Below are 13,097 nucleotides of genomic sequence, written 5' to 3'. Positions count from 1 at the left end.
TCAATTTACTGTCGATGGTGAGGCACTTCCTCACCAGTTCTCTGAGTTCATCAGAGAAGAAATCTGGTGTCTCATAGATTCCCCCAGTGATGTTTTTCTTCATTTGCTCCCAGTTGTCACCCATAAATGGAACATGCCCGGCTACCATGTTGTAGACGATCACGCCCAGGCTCCAAACGTCCACCTCCGGTCCCACATATTTCTCATGGAGGAACATCTCTGGGGCACAAAAAGCAGGAGTGCCACAAAATCTGTTCAGGTAGCCCTCCTCAGTGAAGTCTCGGCGAGGCTGAAGTCAGCTAATATAACTTTTTCATGTTTTCCGTCCAGCAGGATGTTGGCCGGCTTCAGGTTGCGGTGGACAACGTGATTCTCATGGCAGTGTTGCACCGCAGCCAGCAGCTGGCAGAACAGGGGACGGGCGTCGAGCTCATTGAGGCGCTGTTGTTTCCCGAGAAGCCTGCCAAGGTCCCTGCCACTGGCATACTCTGTTTCCAGGCACATTTGTTTTTCATCCTCGAAGACCCTGATAAGCTTCAGTATATTAGGATGTTGTAGGGCCCTCAGGTATTGAACCTCCCTGCGGAATCTTATCAGCGCAGAGCTGGTCTTCTTGGCCTTTTTGATGGCCACCTTGGTGTTAGTTATAGAGCACACGGCCAGCATCACCTTGCTGTGCGCACCGGAGCTCAGTTCCCTGAGGAAATCATAATAGTCCAACTCCTCCATGGGTTCGCTGGGGGCCAAATCCTGCGCCATGGCCCCTCTATGCTAAGTCTACGATAACTAACTAATGAACACTCTCAACTATATTAAGTAGGGTAAGGGTACGAACAGTACTAACTACACTAATGACAATAACAAATAATATTAAGTAATAATACTAATTATACTAACATGGCAAAAGAACAATACTAAGTATACTATCTTAATAAAAAACAATATTAACTATGCTACATGAATGCTACTAACAAACAATATTAACCATACTATGGTAACAAACTAATAACTATCCTACACTAACACAACTAACCAGCAAGCTAACTATACTAACTACACTAACAATGTTCACTAATGAAGACAAACCAGTAGCGCTACGGTCAAGGTCCACAGGTCACCAAAAACAGCTTCCTGGGCAATAAGACCAAAATCCTAGGCCCAGCCGGGGGCTTATATAGGGGTTGGGGATTTGGTGACAATGGCGGCTCTATATGAGGTCAGAGCAAGAAATGGGCCAATCATGGCTGGGTAAAACCTACAGTGGTTTTTTCATTTTTTGGTCACGAGAACATTTTCCTCTTTAAAGGAAACAAGTGTTTTCTGTTTACATGCTTAGAGACACTGATATTTACTTTATTAGAAATTTAAACCTGTACAATTCTTAAGGGACCTTTCCATCGATAGTTTGAAAACCTTTAATAACTTTAGGCTTTTAAAGACCTTGTCATGTGTATCATTGAAATATTCAATTTCTTTTTCTTGAAATTCTGATTGGCGTCAGGGGAATGCTACAACATAGCTGACATTATGATCCTCCTTTAAGTGACACTCCTGGGGCAGTAAGAAGCATGTGAGGGCCAGCCCTGCAGCTCAGGGCCCAGCCAGCCTGGCCCGGAAGGAGGGAGAATAAGTGGCAGACACCACAACCCAGCACTGGGCTGCAGGTCGAGCCAGGTCTGACACGGGACGGCTGGGACCCAGGTGCAGCAAGAGGCTCCACGAAGGCACAGGCTGGAACTGTTCTGGCTCCTGTCCTGGCCTCCTTGGCCTGGCCTTGGATGAGCACTGTTGAGTGGGGCCTGGGGAGCTCCGCAGACCTGGAACCTGGGTGCCAGGGTGGAGTCCCTTCCACGGCCACACCAGCATGTTGGTGTCGTGCTGGCCCTCGGATTCTCTTGGTCCAGAGGGATAACATCGCAGCCTTCCTGGGGCAGATTTACGGATGAAATAGGGCAGCATGACCGCGACTGACAGCTCTGAGGTCGGGCCCAGCACTGAGTGTGCCACAGGACGCATCTCCCGGACCCCGACAGCAGCCCACGGTGCGGCCTCAGCTCCACCACGCTGGTCTCCCGGCCTTGCGTCAGTTAGGCTCCAGCCCTCAGGACAGCCCTTAACTATTCACACTAAGGACACGCGGGCGCCTCTCACTTGCTCCACGCAGGCAGGGCAAGGCCCCATCATCCCCATGTGAGGAGAGGAGGCCGGGAGGGGAGCAGCCTCCACCCCCACAGGCAGAACGGCAGGGACAGCAGAGGAGGACTCTGACCCCACCGGGGTTTTCCGCTTGAACTCTGCATCCTTTCCCATGGGTGTAGGTGGTGCTGAGAACAGCCATGACCCAGCTCAGGAAGGCCACCCCCTCCTGGTGGCCACTTGGAGCCACAGAGGCCAGGACCCTGGCATCAATCCCCAGGCTGGGCTCCTGACAACCTCTGTTGCTCCGGACAGACGGCTGCCGTGAGCTGAACATGCAGCAGACCCGACATGTACACAGGGCAAAGACCCTCTGCAAGTCCCTTTCACTTTCAATTCCTGGCAAATTGCCCAGAGCAGCGTCAAAGCCTGGCTCCACGGTGAGACCATCACATGCTGGGAAATCGGAGACGGCTGGCTGGACCTGAGGAGGGACTCTGGGTGCAAGGTCTCCACGATTCCCCTCTGGGCCGCGGAGCACGCACCTGGGCAGGGGCCGAGTTCCCTCACTGCCAGCAGGAGGCTCCTTGGGGCAGTCTGTTGTCCTCTGATTCATATAACAGCATATCGATTATCATTCCTGGGCCGTGGGATGCCAGAGCTGCTCGGACCAAGGTACACATGTCTGCCAGTTCTCTCTCCCTGAGGCTCCGTTATTGTGCCGCGGTGCGCCTGCTTTCTGCGCTTGCACTTGGGGCCATCCGCCCCATCCTCTCGCTTGTGTCTAAATGCTCGAGTCACCTCCTCCCCTCCCTCCCCCCTCCGCCTCCACCCCTCCGCCTCCACCCTCAACATTTTCTTAAACATTTCATCTTGAACATTCTCACATTCCATGTTAAAAAAATAGCTTTTCTTCTTAACAGCTTATTTTGAATTGTTGAAATGTATTTCAATATAACGAATTGTAATTGATTATATAATTTGACTTGACAATCCCACTTTTAGAAATCCTATTTTATTTCTTAATATATTTCTAAATATACACTTTACATCAAGTACTGACTACTGGGAATATCAGACAGTACATATATACATACACCAATGAGTCTATATATATGTACATGTATATGTATATATGTGGATATATTCACACACATTTTAGTCAAATTTACTGAGGTATAATTTACATACAGTAAAATTAACTCTCCTTAATGTAGAGTTCCCTTTGAAATGAAAAAGCATTTTTAAATCACTTTTTATATTATAGTAATTTTATTATTATACATTTTGTTATACATTGCTATCATATGTAGTAATTTTTATTGTGCTAACTTTTATAATTTTTCTGTTTGTAAACTATGCATATATGTTTATGCATTATAGAAAAATTCAAAATGCAAGTAAACGTAAAATCTGTAATCCCAGTGCCCATTAGATAAATACATTTAATCCATTTTATTTTTCCTACAATATTAATATATATTTTAAAACATCATTATAAAAGTATTGTAATGACTATTTTTCAACCTTTTTTCAATTTACTATATTATGAATAACTTTCCATGGCAACAAATATTCTTCAAAAGATTCCAAACTCAAATGGCTTCAGGGAGCAGGCAAGTAATGTCAGCAAGCCAAGTGGTCTTCACTAGAACTTGGTTTGTAAGAGACAGTTTCTATTCAGCTTGCCTGACAGGGAGGCAATTTTTCAAGAGATTTGAAAATTAGTATTTGTGGAAAATCTCCTCAGTTTTTAAATGTTGGCAACTAGTCCAAAGTTTTTTTACAAAAATATTCTGCAAGCCTAATAAAATGGATCTACAGGCTGGATTTACCCCGTGGGCTGCCTTTGCAGCCTGTGATTAAGAATATAATTTGTAATGTCTGTCAAAGGTTATGAGCATTAAAAGCTTTTTATTTAGCCAAGTTGCTCTCCTGATGGCCCTATTTACAGAGAACCCAACAGTTTTTATAACATGCCACATCCTCCAACAATCTCCCACCATTACTCCTGCTCTACTCTTTTAGTTGCTGCAGAGGTTTAAAGAAAAGGCTATAAAAGCAGTGGGGCCCAATGTCAAGGGTAGGGGCTCCCTTTGCCAACAGATGACCTAGCACCCTATGGCATTTGTGCCAGGAGGTTAGGATTCCAGCAAAACAGCACACTCATCTGGGCAGAGGAGACCTCTTGAAGGTCGTCCTGCTCTATTAGGCAACAGAACCTTCAATATTTTCCAGCATGACACAGGTATTGATTACTTTTCCACCAAAAGAGCAAGAGAACATTTTCTTAAGGTGTGCTCTTTGAAAAAGAAATAAGTAGCAGGCGTTTGGTTTCCACTCTAACAATAAGGCAAACATAAATGAATGTTATGCTTGCATGGTCAAATGCAAACTGGAAAGTCTAGCTACCATACCAAACCTACCTCATATATTAATATTTACAAACACAGAAATAGTCATATACACCTGTTTAACAGGATTCTTTTGGGCATGTAACAAGATAATAAAATATTTCTATCTTCTTCCTTTCTGGCCTTCATGTTATTTTGCTCTAGAGATTTTTACTAAACATAGTTAACTAAGATGTGCAAGGCATCCTTTTTTTCTCTTTGCCTCTTTTATTGGGCTTGTACAATGAGGTGACTCTTCCATCAATAAATGACCATCAGTTCTTTACAACAAATTACTGCAAGTACATTTCTTCATTTGACATTTTCTCTTTCAACTCTGTTTTTTAGCCAGCTTTTGAAAATAGCTTAGCTGCTCAGTAGTGAAGATACTATCTAAATCTTGCCCAGGTGACTGTACAATTTAACAAGGTCAAATTCCAATTTAGCAAATTTGCATTCTGCCCAAACAAATTTTGCTTGTGGTTTCAACATGAGATTCCTCTTAACTCTTCACAGGATGGCTGCCTTGGCTCCCTTTGTGTGGTGCCTTGTTATTAGCTCTGGGGCAATGTGATGTGTGCAGAATTGTTTCTGCAATCTTTGAAAAATGAGCATGATCCTTGTGATTGTTAGCCCTAATAAAACAGTAGCCTAAAGCATAAATGGGCTTAAATGTTGCAACTTTGAACCCTGTTTTAAAAGGCACTTTGTTTTTCCGATTTGTCTGTATTAAATGTTTGTTTGGTAGGTGTAATGCTGTGGAACAGAGTCCAGGGGTTCTGGCTGATTCATTCTATTCCCCTGTTTCCTCCAGTTCCTGAAGAAGGCTATGATTATCCACCCACGGGGAGGCGAAATGGACAAAGTGGCATCTGCATAACTTTCAAGTACAACCAGTATGAAGCAATAGGTAAAATTAGAGTATGTTAAAAAAAAAAAAGGAGATAGCAATGTTGAAGAAGGGATTTGGAAATGTATTAATGAATGTGTCACTCCATTTTTTTATCTATTCATAGACCTTCTGATAGCTAGATTCTAATACTAGCTTTGCCTGGTAAGGCCTTGGGTAAGGCTCACTTACTGGGCTTTGGTTCTTAGACTACCAATAAAGTTGTTAAACTTGATTGGGACAGTAATTTTGAACATATTCAGAGGCCAGGTAGATAACAAAAATGAGTGAAACAGACAGACATTACATGGGCAGTGGGGATAGGGACAAAATGGGGTGTGGACTCTCCCCTAGTTTCCCTCAAAGGCCTCAGCTCTGTGGTGTTGCAGCTATATTGGAATATAGACCTTATGATTACAGATCTCCATATTTTTCATGAGGAAACAGAAACTTAGGGGGTATGTCATGTGTGTGCATGTGTGTGTGTGCATGTGTATGTGTGTGTGTATGTGAGTGAGAGAGAGAAAACTCCTGATTTTTACATATAGGCTCAATCTTAGTTTTTTTTTTTTTAATTTGCAGACCACATGTTGCCTATAAGCTGCCAGCATGACACCTCTGAGCCAGATAATCTTTCTTTAAGATCTCAAGCTCAAATAGCCAAAACTACTTAGATTTGGAAAACCATGGTGGGAGAGGAAAAGTAGGAACACTGCTCTGGCAATCACTTTTTACTGAGAAAGTTGGTTGCTAAATAGCAGTGAAGAGTGATTTGCCTGTAGATACAGGAGGTTTAGAAAATGTTTCTCATTGAATTTCCATCTTATGGCAAGGATCACTGAGCTTCTTGCACAAGTCAAGCTCCAGTTACCAGCTGAGTTCACGTAATGATCAGAGAGCTGAATATAAAAGAGATTGGGCTGATTATTCTCGAAGCTGGATGATCAATGCATGGAGTTCTCCATTTTTGTATGTGTACATTTAGGAGAAAAAAAACATACGGTCTCCAAGGCCAGATTGCTTGGGTTTGAATGCCAGCTCCCTCAGTTAAAAGCTTTATAACCTTGGGCATGTAACAGAAATTCTCAGTTAATCCATCTATAAAATGAGAATAATGATAACAACAGAACTTACCTAATAATAAGGTTGCTATGAGGATTAAGAGTAAACCCACATAAAACTTATACAACAGTATCTAGAAAGTAGGAAGTGCTCAACAGATGTCAGTTATTTTAACCTAAAGTTATTTGAAGGCTATTGGTTTAAAGAAGGGAATGCTTTTGTTTTTGTTTCCCTTTTTTTGGGTTTTTTTTTTTTTTTTTTTTTTTTTTGAGACAGGGTCTCATTCTGTCTCTCAGGCTAAAGTGCAGTGGTGCAATCATAGCTCACCACAACCTTGAACTCCTGGGCTCAAGCAATCCCCCTGCCTGAGCCTCCCAAGTAGCTGGGACTATAAGTGTATGCTACTGTGCCCAGCTAATTTTTTATTTTTTATAGAAACAGGGTCTTGCTATGTTGCCTAGGCTGATCTCAAACTCCTAGCCTCAAGCAATCCTCCTGCCTTGGCCTCTCAAAGTGTTGGGATTATAGGCATGAGCCACTGTGCCCGGCCTCATTTAATCCACAACAAGATCTATAATGTCAAAAGACATATCCATTTGTGTCTTAATTCTTTTTTTTTTAATTGTTTCTTGATTCAGATTCTCAGCTCTTGGTCTGCAACCCAAACATCTATAGCTGTTCCATCCCAGCCATCTTTCACCAGAAGCTCATTCACATGTCCCAGTTGTGCACCAGGTCCAGCTCATCAAAGATCCCCGGCAGGCACCTCACCAGGCTTCAGTCAGCCCAGGGAGAAAATTTCCTCCATTTTGCAAAGTCTAATTCTTTTCTTGATGGTATGAAAACCCATTATCAAACAATATGCTCTACAACTCTGCTGTTGGATTCACTGTGGATTGCTTAGAGGAAATAGTCTGATTATTCAGGGGAAGAGAAATAGAAAAAAAGGGAGGAAAGAGAAAAGGGAAGTCAAGGACCAATTCAAACATCTGCCTGCTCCTCTTGAATAGCATGGTTACTGATGCATCCACAAAAGTTTCTCACAACTGTTCAGCCAGGGCCAGTGAAAACTCAGTCCCCAGCCTCTGCTTGGCATGGGGCCACAGCCCTTTCCTCTTCTCCCATTCCCTAAGCAGCTATGCTAAGCCTTCCTTACTCTCAGGTCCTTTATACCCCCTCACTCATAGCTTCACTTACTCCTTCATAAAGAGAACAAAGATCACTAGGGAGAAACTGCTTTGATATCATACCCCCACCCCTCCAACAATCTTACCTGTTTCCATTCCTTTTTACCGAACTTCTTCCCATCCTGAAAGAAGTGATGCACCCCCTGTGCTCTGGAACCTATCTCAGCCTCCGAATACTTTGATGTGTCCATTTGATCTATTCTCCCTCTTCTGTTTCCACTCTCCCACTCTCCAGACTCCTTCCTCATAGCATACAAACATGCCTCAACACCGCCCTTTCAATTCTAAATCCTCTATATCTCTATTTGTTCCTCTTCTTCCAGATTTCTTTTTCAAAAACTCTTCAGGGACCTCACGTGCTCAGCGCTCCTTCATTGCAGGCTTCCTTCTGTCTGTAGACACTCTAAACTCTCCCCGATCACCAATGGCTGTTTTAGATCACCTCGCTGTCTCCCTTATTTCTTTGCTTCCTTCCTTTCTTACACATTGAATAAAATTTACTGAATGCTACCACTAGCCAAGCCCTGTGTTAGACACTATAAATCCAAAACTTAGCAGGATAGAAATAGTCTCTGCAGAATTTGGCATTGTTGAAACCCTTTCCTTTCTGAAACACTCCCCTTCACTGATTTTTGGGAGTATACAGTCTCTTGATCTTCCTCCCACTTCTTTTAAGTCTCTTCTGCCAGGTCCTCCTCCTCTGACGACCCCTTAGGTGACTGGGCTGCCATGTGGTCCTCTGCCCTCCCTCCTGTCAGTCTACATACCCATGCTGGGCAATTGCAGTCAGCCCTCGGGTGAGCCCCAAGTCTGGATCTCTACCCCAGACACTGACAGATGTATTCAGCAGTGCATGGGACATTCCCGCTTGGAAGTGGTACAGCCACACCAAATTCAACACACCAAACTCAACTCGTCATCATCCCCCCCCACAAACCTACTCTTTGTCTCGCGCTCTGCCCAGTCACCCAGGTGTTCTAGATCTCTTCTTTTTCTCACTCCTCTGTCAACCCCTCAAATTCAGTCAGTTCCAGATCCTTAATAACACTCACGTTTATCTTAGCATCTCCCAACTCTCTGCCACTTCACACACCTTTGCTTATTGTCACAGTTACTGTGACAACTTTATGCTTTTCCTATCTACTTTCTAACTCATGCTTCCCAATTCATTCTGCACATTGCCTCTCAGCTGATACTTATGATCAGAAACCAGTTTCTATTAATTGCCCACTAACATTCCTTTACAAATTCCCTAATGATTTCAGGAAAATCCAAACATTTTAGGATGACTTACAAAGATTTCTAGACACTGGCCCCTAATTACTTCCCTAGCCTTATTCTTTCCAAAGGTCTTTTCAGGACAAAACGTATATCGCTCCCTTGTTTGTGTGGCACAGAAGATGTGTGCAGACACCAACATCTTCATACTAATGATAACTTTGTTTGCATATCACTTTAGCATTTACAAAAAAATTTCTCACCTACTATCTCAATTATGTTGTTATTATTGTACTAGTGACATTCACATATCAGGGGTGAATGATGATTTCCACTCCTGAGGATATTTTCAGAGACTTATCGAAATGTAAACACCAACCTCCCTATCTTTCTCCTTCTAAACCCTAGATATCTTTGCAGCCTGGATGGCTCCACAGCTGAAGACACACTTGCTAACAGAAACCTGGCAACGAACAGGACAAAAGCTTCCTTCAAACTGCTCCCTTCCTTACCATGTCTACAATATCAAAGCAATTAAGTTGTCTCAACAATCGTATTTCAATTCTTCTCAGGATCATGCCAAGTGGTGTATTTCCCAAAAGGGCACCAAAAATCACTGGACGTGCATTGGAGACATAAATCGGAGCACATCCCAAGCCTTCAGAAGTGGAGGATTCATTTGTACCCAGAATCAGCATATTTACCAAGCATTTCAAAGATTAGTTTTATATTATGAAAAGTGTAACTAATTTTGGTAAGAGGACACATGGACTATCACTGAAAACATTGATAACTGGTTTTCTTCTATGGGAGCCATTCTTTGTATATTAAAAGCCTGTTAATATACTCATAATCCATATATCATAAAATAAAATACTTTTCTCCCATGTTTACCATTTTATCTTCTAGTTAGTGGCAATTTATCTATTTTGCATTTGTATACCATAAACATAAACCATTGTATATAACTAACATGAGAACAGAGGAAATGAAGTGAAAAATATTTTTTCCAGATTATTCAACTCTAATTGTTTATAGATTGACTGGCCAGCTCATATATTAAATTTCATCTTTTCAGTATTTCCCTGGCTTTCCTCCCCACCCTTTTTTGAAGAAAAAACCCAGCTCTCTCTATAGTTCCATACCATTTGGTCATATTTCACCTAAAGTTCTTGCTCACTGGTTTACAGTTAAGGCTTATTTGTCATTCTTGCAGCTGCTATTTACTAACTGTATGATCTTGGGCCATTCACTTGGATTCTCTGAGCCTTGTTTTTTTTAATCTATGAAAGGGAGATAATAGCTAGGTGTGTTCAAGCACCTAGCACAAAGCCTGGCACATAGCTGACACTTAAAAATACTGGTGGAATTTTAATTTAAATCCCACACACCCAGCAAAAAAAAAAAAAAAAAGATAAAAGAAAGTTTCAGAAATGAGTAATGTTTTTAAAGAAAAATTTTAAAGTTAGAATAGGAGAAAAAATGCATTTAGCACAACTGATAAATTTGAAGGAAATAAAGTGTCACATGAAACTACAATCAAATCTAATAATCTTAATTTCAGTATGTTTCTTTTTCTGGCATTCCTATCATTAAACATAACTATTCTGGCCAGGCACGTTGGCTCACACCTGTAATTCTAGCACTCTGGGAGGCCGAGGTGGGTGGATCACTCAAGGTCAGGAGTTTGAGACCAGCCTGAGTAAGAGTGAGACCCCCGTCTCTACTAAAAATAGAAACAAATTATCTGGCCAACTAAAAAAAAAAACACATATATAGAAAAAATTAGCTGGGCATGGTGGCGCATGCCTGTAGTCCCAGCTACTTGGGAGGCTGAGGCAGGAGGATCGCTTAAGCCCAGAAGTTTGAGATTGCTGTGAGCTAGGCTGACGCCACGGCACTCACTCTAGCCTGGGCAACAGAGCGAGACTCTGTCTCAAAAAAAAACAAAAAACAAAAACTATTATGTAAATGATGTTGGGGCTCAGAAAACAGTACCCCAAAATGAAGGCCTCAGAGACAAAAATTTTCTCTGACCTTTGCCTGTCCTCCTGCCTCTGTGTCATTCTCCATGAGGCTAGCCATAGAAACTAGAGTCCCTTTTCCCCAAGGTGGGTCATAAAAGCCAAAGCCCCTTTTCCTGAAAGTCAGCCATAAAACCTAAAATTATTCTGTATAAAAGCTGTCCATAAAGGAATTATCTGACCTCCTTTGTTTGATTATAGGTCATAAGACCCCCATTCCAGCGAGGGTCCAGCCCCACATCCAGAAGGAAGGAATACATGCTCAGAGAGGACATGAAGAATCTATACAGGCCTTGCTAGTTTTCCCCACTCAGTCTATTAACATTAGGTCATGGCCTTTTTGTCCAATCATATTTCTATATGGCTGTTCACATTCTGTTGAACCTAAGCATAAAAATGGTCAATTTCCCCTGTATCTTTACGGCGTCTTTATTCGGAAGGCTCCCATGTATACACATTAAATAAATTTGTATATGCCTTTTCTCCTATTAATCAATCTGCCTCAGTGTCAGTGATTTTTCAGTGAACCTTTAGGGGGCCAAGGGCTTCGGTCCCTACAATGAATAACAATAAACTTGTGTTAAATACTAATTGCTTAATAAAGTTTGAGACATGTATGGTTCACAATTTCAAGAAGCTTACAATCTAACAAACGTAATCACAGCAATAAATAGAGCTAGCATTTACTGAGCATTTATCTACATAGTGAACATTCAACCCACCTTAATTAATTCAAGATTAAAGAAATTCTTATGTAATCTTCATAACAAATCTATGCCTTAGGAACTGTTATCCCCATTTTACTGACAAGGAAACTGGGGCTTACAGAGTTTCAATAATTTGAAAGTTCCTATGTATACATGTTAAATAAATTTATATGCTGTTTTTCTCATTAATCAATCTGCCTCATGTCAGTAATTTTCAGTGAGCCTTCAGGGGTCCAAGGACCTCTCCTTAAGGAAACATGCTGAAAAGAAACTGAACAGCCCTAGTAGTTCAAGAATACCAAATCCTGGGAGGGAAGTGGATATATCTTGGTGTTGGTAATTCCCTATGGTGGAGCTTAAAGGCAACCACAATAAACCGAAGAGGGGTAGTAGTACTATCTTTCTCAAGCATGTGCCCAGGACTGCTACCCGGTCCTGCTGATACCCACACCGAGACTGAGAAAGGATCTTTAGGGAATGACATCACTGGAAGGAAACTATAGGGGATGTTTTTATTGATTCCCTTTGGGAGAAAGGGAAGAAGATGGGAGATATTAATGAATGAAATCTAAGTTTTAAACCATGGTTTAAAATGCTGGAATGACTTGCTTCACCTAACATAATGTCCTCCAGGCTCATCCAAATTGTTGTGAATGACAGAAATTCATCCCTTTTTATGGCTGACTGGTATTCCATTGTGTGTATACATACCACATTTTCTTTATCCATTTATCCACTGATGTGCGTGTATGTTGACTCCACACCTTGGCTGTTGTGAATAGTGCTTCAATAAACATGTGCAGATGTCTCTTCAGTGTACTGATTTCATTTCCTTTGGTTGTATATACAGCAGTGGGATTGCTGGATAATATGGCAGATCTATTTTTAATTTTTTGATGAAATCTCATACTGTTTTTCATAATGGCTGCACTAATTTACATTCCCACCAACAGTGTAAAGGAATTCCCATTTCTCCACATCCTTGCCAGAATTTGCTATTTTTTGTCTTTTTGGTAATAGCTATTGTAACTGGTATAAGGTGATATCTCATTGTGGTATTGATTGGCATTTTTCTAATGGTTAGTGATGCTGAGCATTTATTCATATACCTGTTGGCCCTTTGTATGTCTTCTTTGGAGAAGTATCTATATGAGCATTTTTGCTCATTTTGTAATCAAATTATTAGGTTATTTTCCTAATGAGTTCCTTATAAATTCTGCATATTATACCCTTGTCAGATGTACAATTTTCAACCACTCTGTAGATTGTCTCTTCACTCTGTTGTTGCTTCCTTTCCTGTCCAGAAGCTTTTTAGTTTGATGTAGTCCCATTTGTTTCTTTTTGCTTTTGTTGCTCATGTTTATGTAAAAATATCCTTGCTTGGACCAACGTCATGTACTGTTTCTCCTGTGTTTTCTTCCAATAGTTTCATAGTTTTGGATCTTACCTTTAAGTGTTTAGTCCATTTCAAGTTGATTTTT

The 13,097-nt window shown here is 41.5% G+C and overlaps 1 protein-coding gene across 7 annotated transcripts in view; it reads left to right on the top strand.

Annotated features, from left to right (window-relative positions):
* The window catches only part of DNASE2B (deoxyribonuclease 2 beta), a 32,368-nt gene extending 22,584 nt beyond the window's left edge, over positions 1-9,784 (top strand). For 3 of the 7 annotated variants that reach the window (XM_045547649.1, XM_045547648.1, XM_045547655.1), the window contains 3 exons: positions 5,344-5,439; positions 7,119-7,316; positions 9,294-9,784. In XM_045547649.1, coding sequence (XP_045403605.1) covers positions 5,344-5,439; positions 7,119-7,316; positions 9,294-9,634 — 635 coding nt within the window. In that variant the 3' untranslated portion in view covers positions 9,635-9,784. Of the gene's footprint in view, positions 1-510; positions 568-1,473; positions 2,812-5,277; positions 5,440-7,118; positions 7,317-9,293 lie in introns of those variants that run through there. The other 4 variants (XM_045547654.1, XM_045547653.1, XM_045547651.1 and 1 more) reach the window with 4 other exon arrangements.
* Positions 9,785-13,097: the final 3,313 nt, after the last annotated feature.

The sequence above is a fragment of the Lemur catta genome, chromosome 3 (genome assembly GCF_020740605.2).
Source record: "Lemur catta isolate mLemCat1 chromosome 3, mLemCat1.pri, whole genome shotgun sequence".
In the NCBI taxonomy this organism is placed as follows: Eukaryota; Metazoa; Chordata; class Mammalia; order Primates; family Lemuridae; genus Lemur; species Lemur catta.
The sequence above is the reverse complement of the archived record's forward strand: the minus strand, read 5'-3'. Positions and strand labels throughout refer to the sequence as shown.